Source organism: Monodelphis domestica, chromosome 1 (genome assembly GCF_027887165.1).
Source record: "Monodelphis domestica isolate mMonDom1 chromosome 1, mMonDom1.pri, whole genome shotgun sequence".
Classification (NCBI taxonomy): domain Eukaryota; kingdom Metazoa; phylum Chordata; class Mammalia; order Didelphimorphia; family Didelphidae; genus Monodelphis; species Monodelphis domestica.
This window is the reverse complement of record NC_077227.1, coordinates 611,338,044-611,358,933: the sequence shown is the minus strand read 5'-3', so window position 1 is coordinate 611,358,933 and position 20,890 is coordinate 611,338,044. Positions and strand designations below refer to the sequence as shown.

At 36.9% G+C, this 20,890-nt stretch overlaps 1 protein-coding gene across 6 annotated transcripts in view; it reads left to right on the top strand.

The window, feature by feature from the left end:
* The window catches only part of CFAP61 (cilia and flagella associated protein 61), a 402,581-nt gene extending 392,157 nt beyond the window's left edge, over nt 1-10,424 (top strand). For all 6 annotated transcript variants that reach the window (XM_056813840.1, XM_056813843.1, XM_056813842.1 and 3 more), the window contains 2 exons: nt 3,856-3,946; nt 9,939-10,424. In XM_056813840.1, the coding sequence (XP_056669818.1) occupies nt 3,856-3,946; nt 9,939-10,139 (292 nt within the window). In that variant the 3' untranslated portion in view covers nt 10,140-10,424. The remainder of the gene's footprint in view (nt 1-3,855; nt 3,947-9,938) is intronic.
* Nucleotides 10,425-20,890: the final 10,466 nt, after the last annotated feature.

The following is a 20,890-nucleotide window of genomic DNA, read 5'->3' as shown; positions in this document are numbered from 1 at the left end:
AGCAGTTTTTAAAAGGAGCATGGGACCAAGGAATCCATTCTCCCAAGACTCTTATGCAGCCTTGTTTTATCTAGTAAAAGTAAATGTCCTAAAGAGAGAAAATGCCAAATTTGGACACAAAGAAACCAAAAGCAGAAGTGGAAGGTAAGCATCAAAGTTAATTCTGGGCAGATACCTACAAGCAGGACACCTAACTAAGCAGTTTGGGGGCTGAGGGAAATGCTGTGGTAAATGCTGGAATGCTAAAACATATAATATAACATGAACGAAATGGACATCATTAGAACTAAGATCATCTTGCTAAATATTTTTAAATGGCCACCGTAGCTCTAAGAACTATAAAAGAGGGGGCAGCTGGGTAGCTCAGTGTGTTGAGAGCTAGGCCTAGAGATGGGAGGTCCTAGGTTCAAATCTGGCCTCAGACACTTCCCAGTTGTGTGACCCTGGGCAAGTCACTTGACCCCCATTGCCTAGCCCTTACCACTCTTCTGCCTTGGAGCCAATACACAGTATTGACTCCAAGATGGAAGGTAAGGGTTTAAAAAAAAAAAAAAAAGAACTATAAAAGAACACTACAAAATGCCACCATTAGTTAAATGAGTTTAATGTCAGCAGTAGGGTCAGAGGTATGGATTTTCAGAGAAAATGTTTCATTTCTTAATGATTTCAATGTATGTCTAGCACCTAAACTTGCCTACAAAGTGCCAGCCACTTCATCTGAATTTGGAAGCATTGCTAAATTGTATTGCAAAATTTAAACACTTGACATGGAACACTTTTAATGTTGCCCCTTGGTGAAAAGCAGGAACATGTTGGGAAGAGCTATTAGTTTCCTTCCTGGAGACTCTACAATTCCAAATACCTTCCAAAGACAGCCACAATAGATATGGAAAACCTTTCAATAGGATTCCTACTGTGGGCCCTGTCTCCTTTTCAGGAATCGACCAAGTTTTGAAATCCCTGTTTTGCCCCTAGCTAATACTGTCATCTTGTACACATTTAGCTTGATCAGTTTGGCAGGTTATGAAAGACTTAATGATGCAAACACATGTGGCAGATGCTGTTCTCGTGATAGTTTAGGAGCCTACAAGCCACTGTTGGGAGCTTGCCAGCTTCATCTTCAACAGTGAAGAGCATTATGCTTTCAAGCCCCCTTTGCAGCTTGCCCTTGGGGACCACTGTTGAAGCAGTAATAAAATTCAAAATGGGCCTTAGGAAGTCAACTTGTTGGTTTGCTTTCAAGGGTGTCTTTTTCATTATCACACTTTGTTTTAATGGAACCCAAGAGTTATTCTTTAAGAGAAGGAATATAAATGAAATTCTCTAAAAATCACCTCATTGTTCATAGGAAGAAATTAGACATGCAAAAATAGCACTGGAACATCTTTTTTTTTCAGGGAGAGGTAAGTTTTTCTTACAACATTTTTTTGTAGAAAACACTTTGCTAAAACTAAAAGTTGATACTTTTCCCAAAAGACCGGCTAACTGTTTTACACCTGTTACACAGAGAAGTGTGTGGAAATGGAGAGAGGTATGGGGCAAGCCAGAGTCTCTCGACCCACTTAACACTATTGTAATTGAGGCAGGGACTCCAGTGGAAAGGCATTCCATTTCAATAAGTGAATAACATTTATTAAATATATTGTGTTTAATCTGGGTGCTCTGGAGATGGAATGGAGGAGAAATAGAAAATAAGATAGAGCAAGTAATCATCACTGTCCTCATCAAAAACATTTTCTCTTGTTTCTGTATATCTATGTTCTAGACACTATGCTGACATAGGTTATGCCCCGGCCCCCTTCGTGGTAAGAATTTATCATCTAAGGCTGGCAGGGCTGATTTGATAATGGGGAAATATGTTTTAAAGAAAAACAAAGTACAGAGAAATCATTTTAGTATATTAAAGGATCTTGGGCAAATCACTTAAACTCTCTAGGCTTTGGTAGTAAACCAAAGTTAACAACTATAAAAAGAAGGGATTCCAATAGATCATCTTTTAGTAACCTTTCAACTGTAACTATGTTCCTAGGATCTTATTTGGATGAATCATTACCACTCAGTTTTCCAGCTAGTTGTACAAGATAGGAATCCAGCAGCTCTTTTATGTTGCAGGAGTAGGAGAGATCTCTTGTAGAGAGGGTATTCTAGACACATACTATGGCTTGGAAGAAAGCTCTTTTATGGATTTGGAAGCAGAATGGGAAAATGTAAAGGAAATGAGTAAGTCTTACTTGGGATGCTCCATGAGAGCTGTTTGCTTATACCAATTGATCTGAACATTTGTATTTGGATATATAGGCCTGAAAAAACAAGTTAGTTCTTTTATTACAGCAAGAGTAATGCCATTTGTGACTCGGTGGCTTTGGCAGATATAGTCTTCTAGGAGTCTGGGCAAATTTCCCTGGGGCACACTGCTAATGATTATATCCATTAGTGCTAAAAGATGCCCAGTGAAAGCAGTTCTTCAAACACAATGTCCATCCGTTTTCATTGTGATCCATGTTATTACCTCTTTCCACAACTGGTATCATTATTCACAGTTCCAATGCATGTTACATGGTCGGTTCATTTATTTCCAGAAAGCTAACACTTTTTATTCTCCAATAATAGTATTTAGTACCAGCCAGTCATGAATACTACTCAGAAAACCCATTGCCTTTGCATAGAAGTTTACAGTTCAAAGTAGAGTATACATACCCCAAACAATCAAGTTGGTTAATTTGGCCATTTTGACAATTTAAGCAGAGCCTCTTCTGGTCAATGACGTTGGTTCTGAACAGTTGATCTTGAAGAGAGTTTAAAATACTTGCTCAGTAATGCTGAAGCTGGCATGTAACAACCAGGCAGTATACAATAGCCCAGATATGCAGCAGTCAATTCACATTTGGCAGGACTTTAGAGAATGGAATAAAATGTTCTTCAATATATCTGTTATTGGAGCAATCATCATTCAAACTCTTATGTAATTTCTTTTGAACTAAGATGACTATTAATTAAAGTTTAGAAAATACAAAATGTCCATTTATTTAATCCCAGTACGCCAACTCTTTCTGGGTTAGTATTCTCTCACACATGACATCTATTAACACTAATGGGAATTACACATACATATGCATTCAAAGAAGAATTAAATCTCCTTTAGTTAATGTGTCTCTGATGCTCTAAAGAATTTACATTTGTGTTACTGGAAGTTCAAAATAAGTGTTCTTGGCTGACCAATTGTACTCAGTTATATTTATAAATGTTAACTATTTATAAAATAGCCATTACATTGTTCTTTGATAGAAAGTATTCATTAAAATAATTTTCTATTAAAAGTTAAATGTATATAAATATTAAAAAGAACTTTTCTCATGGAAGAATATTCAATTAAATATCCGTGCACCAGTGTGAAGAACATATTGTGACACTGTGGTGGCCTGTTTTCTGGTCATTATTAATCCAGAAACCTTAATGATGAACAACATTTGTGTCATTGTCTACACAAATTTAATTTGTTTATGCAGCAGTTCAGCTAATCCTGCAATCTGCTTTTCTCAAACGAGGACAGATAATGGAGACACAGTTCTTTACAAGTCTTCAGGCTTTTAAATTCTGATAAAATCAGGATTCTTCACTGGGTCTTGCCACAGCTCTGAATTAAACCACTTTAAATGTAATTACTGAAGCTGGCTGTACATCAGGAACATCCATTAAAAAAATTGATTGACCATGCTGTTGCGGGAGGCATTTTATGAACAAACGATCATGATGGGTCCAGAACTGTAATTTATAAAGGCAAAAAAGCAGGTAAATACTTTATCAGTGATAATGAGAGGTTCACTGGATAATGAATTTTTTTTCTTTTTTAACCAGCTTCTTCCAAGAACCTTGGGCTATGGCCATCTTTCATGATCGTTTTATTGATCTTAAGAAAGAACTCCGTGAAATCCTAGCATCCAAAGAGGTAAGAGAAGTGACTATCCAATGTGTATATTATTATTTGCAAATTATAAGCAATCTGAAATTACTGGTCACTTACTTTTTTAAAACCCTTACCTTCCATCTTGGAATCAATACTGTGTATTGGTTCCAAGGCAGAAGAGTGGTAAGGGCTAGGCAATGGGGGTTAAGTGACTTGTCCAGGGTCACACAGCTGGGAAGTGTCTGAGGCCAAATTTGAACCTAGGACCTCCCATCTTTAGGCCTGGCTCCCAATCCACTGAGCTACCCAGCTGCCCCCAATTACTGGTCATTTAGATTTTTCACCTTTATACCTACTATACTATTTCACTTCTAAGACCAACCCTATTTATTAAGCCAATCATCGTGTTCCGACATATATAATGATGTATCCATGAGTTTTGTGATCCTATGTTTTAAAAGACATTCTTTCCACAGATTTTTTTCTTAAACAGCAATTTTGGCCTCAAAGTTGTTGCAATTAACATTATGTTACTGCCCTCCCTACAAGATATGAGGATTAAATTCCTACAGTGCTTACTTCTGTTAACTAGTTGCTTTTTAAGAATACTTACAAATAAATCATAGAAATTTCATAGAAAATATCAGAATTTATTCTCAAGAACAAAGTGAAAGATTCATCAAAGAGGTAGAGGATGAACTTGGCAATGAGCTACCTAACCTTCTAGCTACTTGATCTACTGAACTCCCATGACCTACTCCTTTATTCCACCTCAGCTACAGATCATTGATCTTTTCCCATCAGCCACAGGTATTCTGCTTCCATGATAAAAGCACGCACACACACACACATCTGAAATTCCTTTTTGTGAGCATAATCTAATATCCCATCTTCCCCTATGCTTTACTCCTCCTAAATCTGTTCTTCTTCCTCTTCCTAATCTTTGGCCCCTCCAACTCTCAGTACTCTCTTATACTGTCAGCCCTGTTCTGACTTCACTTTTCATCCCCCATCCAATCTCAACCTTTTGGTTAATTAGAGCAACATTATATTATCCTCTACTTTTAAATCCCTTCTCCTACTGTTGCTCATGCCTTGCTAAAACCCCAACCCTATATTCCTTCACTATCTGCCTCACTGCTCTTACTTGCCCACTGTTGAACAGAACTAGAGGAAGTCCTATAACTCAGCTAATTAGATCCACTAGAAAGTTAGGTGTTGTTCAGTTGTGTCTGACTCTTTAAGGCCCCTTTTGGGATTTTCTTGACAAAGGAATGGTTTGCCATTTCCTTCACCAGCTCATTTTATAGACAAGAAAACTGAGCTAAACAGAGTTAAGAAACTTGCCCAGGATCACCTCGCTTATAAGCATCTGGGGCCAAATTTGAACTCAAGTCCTCCTGATAACAGGCTGAGTGCTCTATCTACTATTCTACCTTGATGCTCCACGAAAATTATGGCAACTGATCTTAATTGGGTCTTCCTGGCAGCAAGACAATCTTTTTACTTCTCCTTTAATCCCCTAAGCAACTGTTCAAAACCTCCTTATCTTTCCTCTCACAGCCCCTTTCTCTGCTCCCTTCTCAGCTAAAGACTTCATCCCATACTTTACTGAAAGAAGTAAATACCCACTTTTTCATGACCTATTATTTCCTCCAGTCTTTGATGAAAACATGGCCTTCTCATCCAAGCCAACCCTTGATTCTGCTCCCCTCCATCTTCTCAAGCATATTGCCTACACTCATCCCATCTTGTTCTAATCTTTAGTATATTCTTGTCTGCTCAGCCTTAACCTGATGCCTACAAACATGACAGTCCTCTGCCATGATTGCCAAAGAAACTCATTAGATCTTAGTAACCCCACTAGCTATCATCTATCATCCTATATCTCTCTTCCTTCTCCTCTCCTCTCCTGGAAAAAGCTATTTGTACCTGGTTCCTCCACTTCTCTTTTCTCTTCTAAATGCTCTGTAGTCTAGCTTCCAATTCATCACTCAGCTGAAACTTCTCTCTTAAAAGTTAGCAATTATTGCTAAGTCTAATGACTTTTTCTCATTTCTCCTATCTTTTTGACTATTCTGGAGCATCCATTATTTCTTTATTGAGATTTACTACTATCTCTTCCTGAATACTCTCTACCCTCCTACTATCTCTTCTCATGCTCTTTTGCTGAATTTTCATCCATGTCATGTCATGTCAAGTTACATTGCATTTAAGTGTCTCCCATGTTCCAGGTATTATGCATGCTAAGCACTAACTATGGATGAACTCTGAGGTTCTGACCTGGATCCTCTTTTCTCTCTATAAACTTTCTCATTTTGTGACCTCATAAAAGTATATTCAAGTCAATAGAAATTCAATTATATCTTCTATATTAACATATATGTATATGTGTACATATACATATTATATATATGAAAGCAAGTTTCTCTCTTGAGTTCTAATTCCACATCACCAAAAGTCCACTGAACATTTCTAACTAGATGTCCGATAGGTACCTCAAACTTGATATGTATAAATAGAACCATTGTCTTTAACACAAAACTCACCACCTTCTGGACTTCACTATTACTTTTAAAGGCAACTTCATATTTCCAGTCATCCAGGTTTGAAACTTAATTGTTAACCTCAACTCCTTGCTTTCACATAATAAGTCATTTAGTTGCCAAATCGTATCATTTCACCACTCACAATGTTTCCACACTAATTCAGGTTCTCACCATCTCATCTATAGTCAGATGAGAAAGAGCCAGTAGAAAGAGACAGCTTGAATATCCATAAGAGACATCCCTTTTGATATCTGCTGATGGAAGGTCCTGAAAAAGATGGAGAGATGAGATCAAAGGGACTTGTAGAACAACTATCTTTCTAAGAAGAAAGAATAGAATAACTTTTTTTATGACTAAGTAGAATGAGAGAAGACACATCAATGTAGATAATTTCTATCCACATTTTTCCACTTCTTGTTTGTAGAGATACTATAAAATCTGTGAATCTTCAAATGAAATAGATACCTGAAATCTGTTGGAAAACACACTTTTTGTGATCATCACCTCTATACCATTAATTTACCCAAAGTTATAATAGATCCATGACTTTGTAATTCACTTTTTTTTAATCTTGTATTAAAGAAATGTTTAGTGGGAAGTTTCCTGCCAAGGTAATTAACATATTTCACATATTATAGTCCCTAGGTCTGCCATCACCTTCACCACTTGAAGAGGGGGTTGGGTTATTTAAATTTAAAATTCAAATTTCCCCTTCAGACTTTTCATAAGGTAGAAATATTACAATAACATTAGGCAATATCTACAGTTTTAGCATGTTCATCAAAATTGTATCACTTAGTTTTTTTTTTTAATCTGCCCAACAATAGCTTAGCAACTAAGTGTTAGCACTGCTATTCCACACACAAAAAAGTTGTCACTTGTCTAATTGGTAGAAGTTAGAGGAAGAATGTGAATTCAAATTTTCCTTACTGGAAGTCCACTATCCCCATTGCCTCTCTTAAATGTATAGATTTCTCTAAACCAGATGCTGTAAAACATGGGAATTAACTCCAAATAATTATAGAAATTTAGTATTTCTTTAACTTCAAAGGTCTTTGGAAATTTGCAGAATGCATTTGAAAAGTTTCAATTCTCAAAGGTATTTCATTGCTTAGAGTTAGTAGCACTTTTCCTGTTCGGTCTCCCCACAGAGCTCAGGTAAGTTTAGAATTCCCATTGACTTTAATGAAAGCATTGAAGGTGTATGAAGCAAGAAGTAAAAATGGATCACAAGGAATCTGTGTCCTTTCTTTCCCCCACTGCAATGAATGTAGTCTTCTGAGGGCAGGAGTTGTTTTTCATTCTGTCTTTGTAACCCCAACACCTAGCACAATATCAATGCATATTAGAGTATCAATAATGAATTATTGGATTGAATTTGATCATTTCATTTAATATTAAATATCTGTAGTACATGCTAAATGGCTTTATGTTTAAATAACCTTAGAATTGCATACATCTCAGCTTTTATACTTAATAATATAGTAATATTTTTGAAAATGTATAAAATTATCTTTTTTATTTCTTTCAAAATAAAAAATTGAGTTTCAAACTAAAATAAAATACTAATGTTAATGTAATTTTTTAAATTATTCATTCACAATTGTTTCATAGTATAGTAAAACATATTGTGAAATATGGAATATTATACCTTGTTATAGTATAATTTAAAACCATTTACTTTATAGTAAGACTAGCATAACCTATGATTTTTTAGTCTGAATAAATCTATCCTAATCATAATTTTTGGTGCTATAAGAAAGTCTTCAGCTGGAATTATGTCTTAAAATTTAGAAAATAAGTATGATTAATTTCAAATATAGCTATCTTAAAACTCAAATGAAATTTAAGGAAGAAAAAAAAACTGTCATTTATCAGATAATTATAGCTCTAAATTATGTTTGTCCTAGTGTTGCTTAATGTTTTTATCGATGAGTTAGATAAAGGGATAAATGACACACTAATCAAATCCACAGAAGACACAAAGCTGGGAGGGACTGCTAATACACAAGAAGATAGAGTTAGGCTCAAACAGAATCTTGACAGACTAGAGATTGGGCTGAATCTAATGAGATTAATTCAACAGCAAAAATATAAAAATCTAAACTTGGGTTCACCAAATCAACTTTACGGGTTTATACTTATTCTAGTAAGAGGCATAGTTAAGAGCAGTTTGTCAGGAAAAAAAGCAACTTGGAATTTGTTTAGCAACATGTGAGGTCAATATGAATAAATGGCGTGATGTGGTAGCCAGAAGAACTAATTCAGTCTTGGAATACATTAAGAGAGACACAGCTTCCAGGAATAAAGAGGTGATGATAAACCCTCTGCATTTGTGCCCTGTTCAAGTCACAACTGAAATATTGTGTTCTGTGCACAATGATTTAAGAAAGCCATTGACTAGTATGGATGAGCACAATATATGAGGGCCAGTGGGAAAAGACAATTAATCTTAGTGTAGAAAAGAGATAAGGTGGCCATGTTAGCCATATTCTAATATTTGAAGGGCTAGCATGTGGAAAAGGGATTAAACATGTTCTAATTGGTCAAATCAGGAGCATTGGATGCTAACAATTAGAATTGTCTTCAGGCTGCCTCTTGAGACATAAGTTCCCTCTCTGTAGTTGTTCAGGCAAAGACTAGATGGTCATACTTGATTAAGGATGTTGTAGTGAGTATTCCTTTTGAATATGGGCTGGCCAAGATGACCACTAAGATCTGATCCAAGTAAAAGTTGAGAAATAGCAGTCCTTTGAATGGGAGGGTCTCTAACTGAAATTTGGTGACTGTTTGCCAGGGATGTTGTAAAGAGGAAGTGGGTTCAAAGCTCACCATTTCTTTGACTGTGGCATAAGTCACGTAACTTCCCTAGACCTCAACTTACTCTTCATGTGTAAAATGAGAGAGTTAGACAAGTTGGTTTTTAAGGATCCTTTCAACTCTTCATTTCTACGACTCTATAATCACTAAAAACAGAACATTTTGTCTCTGATCTTTCTTACCATCTGTGTGACTACACTAGCCTTTCTTTACAAATGTCGTTTGTTATTTTAATCTATGTTCTCACCTTGGCCAAGAGAAGAAAGGATTAAAGATACCACTTAGACAGCCAATTTAAAGCTATTTTATAAGGCAAAAAAAAAACCCAACAACCTCTTTTTTTTAATACAAAGATTTCTTTCTAAGTAAGGAAACAATTACTACAATTTTGTTCCCGTGTTGTTTTGTCATCTACATCTAATCAATAATCCCTAAGAACCATGTTAACATGCTATTGTCTTCCCTGCTATTTGGAAAACGTACAACCTATCATTGTAATTCCAGTGAAATGTGATCCACCTTCCTGGTTGGATAAATGGTAAAAATATAATTTTATCTAAATTAATCTGAATTAATTAATTAATCTGAATTGACCCCTATTCAAATGAAAATCCATTCCAAGTTCAAATTCATTTCTATATTTTGTTTCTTTCTATATTTTACAGGAGGAAGAACTCCCCTCTATTGAAATTTTAGCTCGACAATTAGTAGATGAGGAAATAAACCTATGTGAAAAGCCAAAGAAATACCTTCAAAAGTTCTTTCAGGAAACTATCTTTAAAGCAGAGGTGGAAAAAAGCATCCTTGACTACCTGCACTACAATAAATACCATCTGCCCATGTATGCATGGCCAGGGATTATTTAGTTAGGATCCCATTTTCAGTTTTATTGGCCATATAAAGGTGATCTTTTATAGTGTCCTGACTGAAACTTCACCACCACAGAGAGCATCTTTGTATTGACTTTTTGCCTTTTGATTGACTACTAAGGACTGTAGTATTTAAACTTTCCAGTAGGTGGCACCTGGCTTTGTTATCCCTAATCAGTGGAGGAGAACCAAGGCATGGAGGGAACACTTAGAAATGCCATGCAGATTTGTTGATGTAATTACGTGCATTTTCAGAATAAAATTGAATTCTTGCCGTGTGAAGATTGTTTTCACTTGAGATAGGATATTATTTGTTCTGTGAAATTTGCTGGCCACAATACTTCCTTATCTGGAAAATAAAAGAATCAGACAAGATCTCTAAGACCCCCGTCCAGCATTACCACTCTGCAGTTCTGTGGAAGGACTTACTCAAGAAAACGAAACCAGTCATTGGCAGAGTCAGAACTGGAACCCAGGTCTTCGGAATTTCTACCATGTTACTCATTAGTACTTAATGGAAAAGAAAATTTGTTTTTCTCTAATTTCCTAAAAAAAAAAAAAGAGCAAATGGGGAGGGGTGAGGCTAAGTTGAACCTTTAATCAATGCCAGAAAGAAACATGACAAACAGATTTGTCAATAGATACCAATAATACAAACAGGTAGCATTTATATAGGTTTGCTAAGTGCTTTACAAACATTTGATCTTCCCCACAACCCTATTATCATCCTCATTTTGCAGATGTGGAAACTGAGGTAGACTGCTTTTAACTAGGGCCCTCTGGCTGGTGTCTGGGGCTGGATTGGAACCGAGGTCTTTCTTTCGGCCAGCAAGTATTTTGTCTGCTGTGCCATTTGGCTGCCATAAGTTATCTGACTTTGGTTTAGCCCTCCAGAAAGTATTCTTTGAGAATGAGAAATGAGAAAAATTGCATAAACACTCATCCAGATAAGATTAATTAGACTTTTCTCACATTTCAAAAAATTGGGAAACAAAAGTAAGGAAGGTCTGGAAATGTATATACATATATATATGTGTGTGTGGATGCATACATAATATATGTGTATGTGTATAACATTTGTAAAATAGTCTGCTTTGCAGTATCATCATCTCTACCCCACCCATAACCTCCCCTAAGCCAAGTCCTAGCCTCTACTGTCTCTCTTGGTGATTCCTGCAGCACCCAGAGGGTCATTTATCATCACAAAATAAATGAAGCCGGAATCTAACTATCTCGCCCTCCTCTCTCTACTGAGCTCCAGTCTCCTCCTGCCAACTGCCTGACAGGCAACTCCACCAAGATGTTCCATGAGCATTTCTCAATGAAAACTGAACTTTCAGTCTTTCCCCCTAAACCCACCCTGCTCTGTAAGTCCCTATTTCTGCTTAAAGTGTCATTATCCTTTCAATCACCCAGGTCCCCAATCTCAGAACCATAGTCACCATGGCACTCTCCCCATTTCTACCTGCACAGCATCTCTAATTTTCATCTTCTTTTCTCCATTCCCACCACCACCACCCCAATTCATGTCCTCATCACTTCTCATCTGGATCTTTTCAACAACTTCCTAACTGGATTCCCAGCTTGAAACTTCAATCTGTTCTCCACATAATTGCCACAATAATTTTCCTAAAATATGGCTGTGACCATGTTACTCCTCTGCTCAAGAACTTGAAGTGACTCCCTATATAACCTACACAATAAAATGCAAACTCTTCAATTTAGCACTTAAAAGTCTTACCAGACTTTTCCTACTTTTCCAGGCTTATGGCAAATTATTTCCTCTATGTTCCAGCCAAATTGGCTTTTCCTTTATTCCTCATACACAGCACTCCATCTCTTACCTCCAGACCTTTGAATTTTACCCTCCCATGCCAGAAATGAACTCCCTCTTCACCTCTTCCCTTTAGAATTCCTATCTTCTTTCAAGAATTAGCTTCTGAGCTTTCTCCCTTTCTTGACCTCTTTCAATATTAGTGTTCTCTCCTTTCTCCTTAAATTATGATGTATACTCCTGACTGTGTACATGTTCTCTCCCCTATTAAAACCCAAACTCTTTGAGAACATCTGCTACATCTTTTAGGCACTTAAATGCTTTTCGGATAAAAAGAGTTGATATTGGAATGTAATGGATCTTGTAAATTTCCATTAAATTGTATTTGCAAAGGAAATTCTTTAATAAATAATAACAAACATTTTGTCAGAATTCTTGATGGTAAAAAACAAAATTAATCTGTTAACATGATAAATGTACACATTGACTTGGGAAACAGTAGAGAAATCTACATGGAATGTTTTTCATTATTTTTTCAATATTTTCATTATTTCGGGAGTGTTAATTTAGGTGCTTTTAAAAATAATACTGATTGAACACTGAACCAGTAAATATCAAAATTGGATTCATTTGCATATATTCCAGCTTTATCGATAGATCTTCATGAAACATTTAGATAAAGTAGGAATCTGGAAATTGGGAAGGACATCAGAGGTCATTTAATCCAATCCTTCCTTGTCCATGGAAGTTCTTGTTAAGATGGTCATATAACATATGAAATGCACCTCACAAATGCAAAAGGGAACTCACTCCATTTTTGACAGCTGTAAGTATGAAAATTGTTATTTCTCGGATCAAGCCCAAATTTTCCTCCCTGTAATATTAAACCGTGGTCCTAATTCTGACCTTTAAAACTGCACAGAGAAAATCAAATCTTTCTGTCAGATGACCAACTTCCAAGTTTTGTAGAGACATCTCAATTCTTTATAAGTCTTCTCTTCTATCTAAATATCACCTTGTCCCATGTTCCTCAGATAAAATGACATGATTTGAAGTACTCTCAAAACTGGTCACCCTCCACTAAATATAAACATGCTTCAATGTGTCAACATCCCTCTTAAAATGTGTCAACCAGAATAGAATCTAACAATTTGGCCATCACAGAGTACATCAAGACATGTTCTCCTTGTTCTAGATCTGACAGTTTTATTAATACAGATTACTCAGTTGGAAGCTTTACTGACATATACATTATACTTTTGACTCATAATTGGGCTGAAGTCAATTGAAAATCTCTTCATACCCATGCTGGGAAGCTATTTCTCATCCTGTACTTCCATGGCTGACTATATGAACCAAAATGGGCTTTACATTTAATCCTGTTAAATGTCTCTTGTTCTGTCTGGCTCATTATTTGACCTGGTCAAAATGTTTCTGGATTCTGATTTTATCCTTCAAAGTACTGACTATTCCTCCAGGCTAGATATGACCCACAAATCTGATGGGTACCTTGTCTTCATTTCAATTATTGAGGACAATATTAAACCTGATAGAGGGCAGCTAGATGGCACAGTAGATAGAATGCTGGGCCTGGAGTCAGGAAGACTCATCTTCATGAGTTCAAATCTGACCTCAGACACTTAACTAGCTGTGTAATCCTGGGTGTGTCACTTAATCTTGTTTGCCTCAGTTTCCACTTTGGTAAAATGAGATGGAGAAGAAAATAGCATATCATGGGGGGTAGTTAGGTAGTTCAGGAGATTGAGAGCCAGACCTAAAGGCAGGAGGTCCTGAGGGTTCAAATCTAATCTCAGACACTACCTATCTGTGTCACTGGCATCCCATTACCTAACCGTTATCCCTCTTCTGACTTGGAAACAATACACAGTATTTAGTTTAAGAAGGAAGATAAAGGTTTAAAAAAAAAAACCTGATAAGGCTGATAACAGAGTCTTGGAGTTACTAGAGATGTCTTTCACACTGACATTGATCTATTAACCCACATTCTTTGGGTCAGTTCATTTAACCAGTTCTGAATTGATCTAACCACAATCCAGACCACATTTCTCCATCACAGTGACAACAAATATCATGAGAGACTTAAGTGCATGGCTGAAGTCAGATAATGCAGGAATCCCTTCCACTCAGCAACTTTCCCCATCATAGTTTCCATATATTGTGGGTGAGTGGGTCCCTCCAAATGGGAATTTGGAGGGAGTTTTACAGAAACTGCAGGCATAACATAACATACAAAGACCACCAGATAATGCAGAAAAACTTTTGAAATTTAGAAATGCATAAAATATATATAACATATATATAAATATCCACATATTTTATTTTTTAATACCACAAATATACACAAATTTCTTTTTTAAAGCCAGAATAAGCAAAAAGTTTGTGAAAAGAAACAGGCAACACAAAGGCTAGAAATGTAGAGACATCTTTAAAATTTAGTAATTCATAAATGCATAAAAGGTGTGTACTGTTATTTAAAATATTATCTGTTCAGCATTATTCTCAAATTTGTTTCATTTAAAACTTTTTCATATTCATTTTATTTTAAAATTTTCTTTTTCATATATTATTTTTATTTAACATTGACCTACACATAGCCTATGACCAAATACTTAACCCAAATTTTATAATAAGGTACTATAAATACCCTATAAAAGAATAAGGAAAAAATTCAGACTTCTCTGGTATAAAGAGAGAGCCAAAAAATTTTATTAGGATTTTCAGATCACTGGGACATGTGCCCCTAACCCCCAACATGTGGAAGGGATGCCAGTGCATATGTTCTATTATAGTCATAAGCAATTAGCAAGCATTTAATTTGTTCCATATCTATCATATTCCAGATATTGTGCTTGGCACTGGTGATACAGTGCCAAGTCCCTTCTCTCCAGGAGTTTACATTGTGGGGGGGGGGGAGCAAAATGTATATTCATATACACACACATACACATGAGTATGAAGTAATTTGGAGGTGGAACACCAGAAGTCTAGGGAGTCATGCCACATTTTCCTGATCCTTTAAATAAAGAAAAGAGGGCTAAATTTGTCATAAAACTCTCAGTGAACCCATGCTAGCAGCTAGTGATCACCTTGTCCATTTCCAAGTACACAAAAAGCAATCATTTGATAATCTACTCTAGAAGTTTGCTGGGGATCAGTGTTGAGATCATTGTTCTATTGTTTTCAGAAATTAAGTTTCCCCCCTTCAAAAAAATAACTGGGATATTTAACCATCTTTAGTCACACAATATTTCTTCTTTTCCAAGATTCCTTCAGAAATCACATCTTCGAGGTTTGTTTTGTTTTCTCTCTTACACTGCAGGCCACTGAGGCAGGAAAATTGAATTCATTCAAAGAACTTCTAAGGTGAATTCTCCTTCTCTCTTGATTTATCCTCCTCTTCCTTGAACAAATCTGTTCTGCCATTTTAAAATAAGAAGTAAGTGAGTTATACTTTTGGTCAAAGCTAATGGGACTGAACTTTGTTCTTATTACACATACCCTGAAAGCTTCACCTCATTCTGATTTTTAGCCTTCCTGCCACTAAATATTTTTTTTTACTTTGGCACCATTCCTTTTATAATTAGAAATAGTAAATTAAATTGCATAGCCATAAAAGGGAGGAAAAATCATAGTTGTGATCACAGTATTCTATACAAACTTTCAAACTCTTTCCTGAAAATGAATCATTTTTATTTTCATTTAAATGTTGGAGAGTTTTGATATTTCTTCTTCCTCCCCCGACCCCCAACCACCAACTGTTTCCTCCAAAGCAGCAACTTGTCATGAAAGAACATAAGATTCTGCTTTTACTAAGTTAGCAAATTTGTGCAATAAGCAAAAGAGCTGGTAAACTGAACCCCTCTGAGTTACTCATCAATAAGCTTTGTGTGAATATATGTAGAACAACAAAAGCAAAGAAATAGTGTTCCAATTCAGCCATATGGCATAGATATCAACAACAACACAACCGGACTACTACTTACAATATAAACTCACTTTAATACACACAGAACTCTGTTCGAGAGGCTTGGGAATAAGGTAGCACAAGTTTTTTTTTTTCCCTTGAGAGAATAGGCTCACCCAGGTCATGTTCATGAGCAAAATGAGAAAGTTTCAGTTGCTGCTCCCTGAAATGTTTTAGCAATCATTAGCATAAAGGCTACCATTAGCCACCAATTGCCATGGATTTTGTGACTATGCATTGACACATGAAATAAGGCACTCCCAACATAAAGTTATGGCTATTAAATTAAATTTAAAACCATTAAATAAATGGTTAATCAACATTGTAAAGTAATTTAGACATCTGATGCTGATGGTCTATATTAGGGATTGAATTTGGGATTTCTTTAGTTAAGAGAACTCCCATTGAAGAAAATCACTCCACCACTGCAAGTCACCACTTGCTTAGTAACTTATTATCTTTGATAATTACCAGCACAATAAGAGGTCAAGTGACTTGCACAGAGTCCCACAGCTATTATGTGTCAGAGGTAGGATCTGAACCCAAGTCATGCTGGCTCCAAGTCCAGTTCTTTCTCCACTATTCAATATTGCCTTTTAAATGTTTTAAAATTGTCTGACTATCCTAATTAAGTAGGTTGATCTGAAGATATTCAGGTTAATTGTTTACTATGTAAACAGATGCACATTTATGAGGTTAATGAATAGTCATCAGATTTTTGACAAGGGATTTCCTGAAGTAGGGGGAGGAATGTATATGCTAGCTGGAGGTAACAGAGATGGGGAAAACATGACTAAGAAGAGTAGCGATCTGTGTATATTGGCATCTAGTACTTTTAGTTTTATTTAGAACTCCAGAAGGATAAAAGACTTTTATTTATTTATTCACTGCAGAAAAAGCAACAAAAAAGGAATCTTAGGGAATAGTTACTGTTTCATAAAAGCAATCAGTTGGATAAAGTCTGCATAAAAAAAAAAAATCAATGCCTGCCCTGTTTAAGTCTCTTGGCTTCTACACTCAGTAATAATTTGGGAAGTACAATAGAAGTGAAGCTTATTAGACTATATTGTCAAAATGATTCTATGACCCCCAAAATCATTTTAATCATATCATATACGTCAACTATGTCATGTTCGCCCCAAAGAATGCAGGTCATTAATGAGCCTCGGCACTGCTGAGTGTATTTTATTAGCTTTGATGAAAAGGGAGACCAACTTAATTCCAATAATGCCTTGTTATTGCTTTTTTATACCTACATAACAGGAAGTGGAGAGGGGAGAGGAGGCAGGTGAGAGTTCTGTGCTTCAGAAATGGTAAAACATACCTATGAATATTCAAACTCCCAAAAAATGGGCTGTGTGCGTGTAAGAGTGTTAGCTAAGAAGGGGAGAGGGCTAGAAGTAGCCATGTGTGAGAAGCTGTTGATTGTTTTCTGGTTGAGAGAAGAAGTGATGATAAGGTTTGGATAAAGTGTACATTGCTCATGGGGGAGGAGTAACCTGCAGCTGTATGCTAATGCTAATAGAAACAAATCTACTGCTCCCCCATTAACCAGGGAGGCAGGGAAGCACACATCACTGAACAAATACACTCACACTAGACAAATAAAATAACACACATAAACACACACACACTCATCCCAGGACCACAAGGGAAGGAACTAGAAAGGAGAGAACCCCATCACCAGCAGAAAGGATATGACATCTGGCTAGATATGAACCCTGTTATCCTGTCACTCTTCCTTCCTTCTGGGAGAAAAAGGGAAAGGTGGTTGGGTAGACCCATATTCTCTCCTACTTGAGTTTCGCCTTCAGGTTTTCCCCTCTCCTTTGGCAGTTCCTGAAAAGGTTAAGAAAAATGCAGTCCTGATTCTTTGGGCTAAAGTTATTAAACGTTGGACAGTTATGAAAGGTACTTGGCTTGTCCTGTCCTTCCTGGGAGCAGGCCTCTGATCTCTTATTGAAGGTTGATGTTGTCCTTTGATGAAAATACAAAACTTTCTGCTGCTCAGACTTTCTGGCATTTAGGCCTTATCTTTCCTGGATTTCCTACCTGAAGGAGACAAAAGTGCTCTACTTACTGAAAAATACTCTTCCGACAGATATACTTTGTGTAATAAAAGAGATGGTCTCCTCCCTCCGCCCCCCATTACCCCAAAGCTGAATAATGGGAGCAGGGCAGATTGTCAGGGGGATACTTGAAACTTAAGGGATGGAAAATACTTCAGCTCTCCCCCCCCCATCCCCCACCCCCGCCCGAGCTGGGAGGAATAGAACAGCCTCATGGATTCTTTCTTGTTTTCTCTCTTTCATGTACTATTCTTTTGTGTGTAATTATTTAAACGGGAGATCCATAGCAGCTTTATGCTAATATGCTGAACAAAGGAGAGGGGCGGGGGAATGGGGAAAAAGGGTAAGGTGAATAGAGAGAAAGGGGGAGGAGATGGGGGCTGCAGGGTTCGCGTGTCGATCGCGTGCCCCTCAGACAGACACAACAATCACTAATTCCTCCAAACACAATACTCTCTCTCTCCTGGGTCCCAACTCGACCTGGGTCAAACACTAGCAACACAGCCCATTGTTTATAGGTTTTGCTACAATGGATCTTAGAAAACCTGACGAACCTCAGACTGCAACCTGCGTTTACTTGCACTTGGCCATTGGAAGAAGCCTGTGAAAACGTATTTCCAGTCTTCTCTTTTCTTTAGCTGGAAGCTAGAGAGGAAGGAGGTGGGGATAGCTTGTCCTGGGCACTCTTGACCTTTAAAAAAGATGCCACGGTCGCTTTCAAACACAGAAAAGCTAGGTAATTCTCCCTTCGGAGTTGAGTAATCACCTGCTTAAGATGCTGAGCAAAGTCAGACATTAATACAGCACTGTACTTCAACTAAAATCCCGTCACCCACTTCCCAGGGCCCATTAGCAAGTTTCTTGCGTCCCAATGATTTAATCTGGTGGGTGGGGCCAGTAGGTAATTAAAAAAAAATCAAGGTGTTCATTGACTGAAACTAGAGGTAAACAAACAAAACAAATCCACCCCTACGCAAATGTCCCTGCTTCAGGATCCGTAGTACCAAAAGTAAAAGATTACATCTGGTTTTTCCCCACAAAAAAGGGCGGCGGGGGGCGAGCCCGGGTGGAGGGGGTAAGGGAGAGTAGCAAAGTCTGCAATTGGAGTCAGAGTCCTGGCGTTACAACAAATTCCAATATAGTTTGGCTTCCAGCTTGAGAGAAGGGTAATGTGGGCAGCTAGAATTATGGGCTGGGTAGGGGTTATTAAGAAGAGGACACTCAATCCTACTGGGAACCTCCTAACCAGAAAGCGATAACGACTGATTCAGACCTAACCTCAAGAGACCTCAAATGGCAAAAAATTGACCTACAATTTACAAAAAGAAATAAAAGTAAATATTAAGGGAATAGGAACAGGTTTAATGATGGCAGGATGAGATTTGATACTTTGCTATTCAAAGGATAAAATAAATAACTATTTTATGTCAATAAAACCTATATGAATGTAGAGATTTAAAAGGGAAAAAAAAGTACAGCAGACACCAACTCCCAGCTTCTCTCAGTCAACACAATATGCGGCAGCTGTTTTGAAGGCTTTTTTTTAGATTTTTTTTTGGTCCAGCCCTGGGTTTTAAAATTAGTTTAGAAATACTTGTACCTTTCAAGTCTCAATTCATCTTCACCCTAAGAGACTGAAAGCAGTTTTTATTTCAGCTGGCTAGAGCTAGGAAAACAACAAAAAGAAACAGATCCTTTGAATCTAAGTATCTCAATAGGTTTCAATAGATTTTCTTTGGTTAATTCATAGCACTGTTTGAATTCACTGTGTGCTAAAAGGGGGGTGTTTTGTATTTTTTTTTTGGCTGGTCTTACATTAAGGGGTGTTCTTTTAATAATTATTTTCGAGGTTTTTAAGGTTACTTATTTTACCTGGTTATCTGTTGAATAAATGGGAAGGTTATATGTGTAATGCAAAATATAGTGTGTACTGTTGAAGGAGAAGGTGGTTCAGAATATTGCTATTGCACAGCAATCCAGGTGGATCCGTAATTAGGGAAAAAACTAGGGCAGGTAGCCACGGAAACCTCTCCCATTTCTAGTTTTATAAGAAATACAAGTCAATGGGGTGAAAAGAGGGACTGAGTATGATACCTGATCATAAATATTTGGAAATGTACAATTTTTGAATTTGGAGTTTGAAATTATTTTACAGAGGTGCCATTAATTGGGTTTAATATTTTAAAAGCCAAGTTGACTACTGTTTGATTATATCCCCATAATGGTTGTTTTCTGTATATTGACATTTAAAAGCTCTTCAACCCCAAATCAACCAATGCCTATGAATCATATTGATTTGAAAGTTTTCTTTGCTAGAGATCAAAGACCGTTGCATATGTGAACACTGTAGAACTGGTGGTCGGTCCCCACCCCCTTGTTTTTTTTCCTTCCTTCCTTCCTTCCTTCCTTCCTTCCTTCCTTCCTTCCTTCCTTCCTTCCTTCCTTCCTTCCTTCCTTCCTTCCTTCCTTCCTTCCTTCTTTCTTTCTTTCTTTCTTTCTTTCTTTCTTTCTTTCTTTCTTTCTTTCTTTCTTTCTCTTCCTTCCTTCCTTCCTTCCTTCCTTCCTTCCTTCCTTCCTTCCTTCCTTCCTTCCTTCCTTCCTTCCTTCCTTCCTTCCTTCCTTCCTTCCTTCCTTCCTTCCTTCCTTCCTTCCTTCTTTTTTTAGGATGTATTCGGAGGAAAAACAAACAACAACAACAAAAAAAAAACATAATATAAACTCAAATCAGTGATGTTTTCAACCAATTTTCAACTTTCTTTTGATTAAAAAAAGGATTTTGCCCTGTTGCACCTTATATGGATTTAATGCTTCTATTATTTTAGTCAACATTAAGGAAAATACATATGTGGACATTTAAATTTTATTTTTATATAATAGTGTCACCTAGTTATCTTTACTGGAGTCTCTTCTGTTCCTTCCC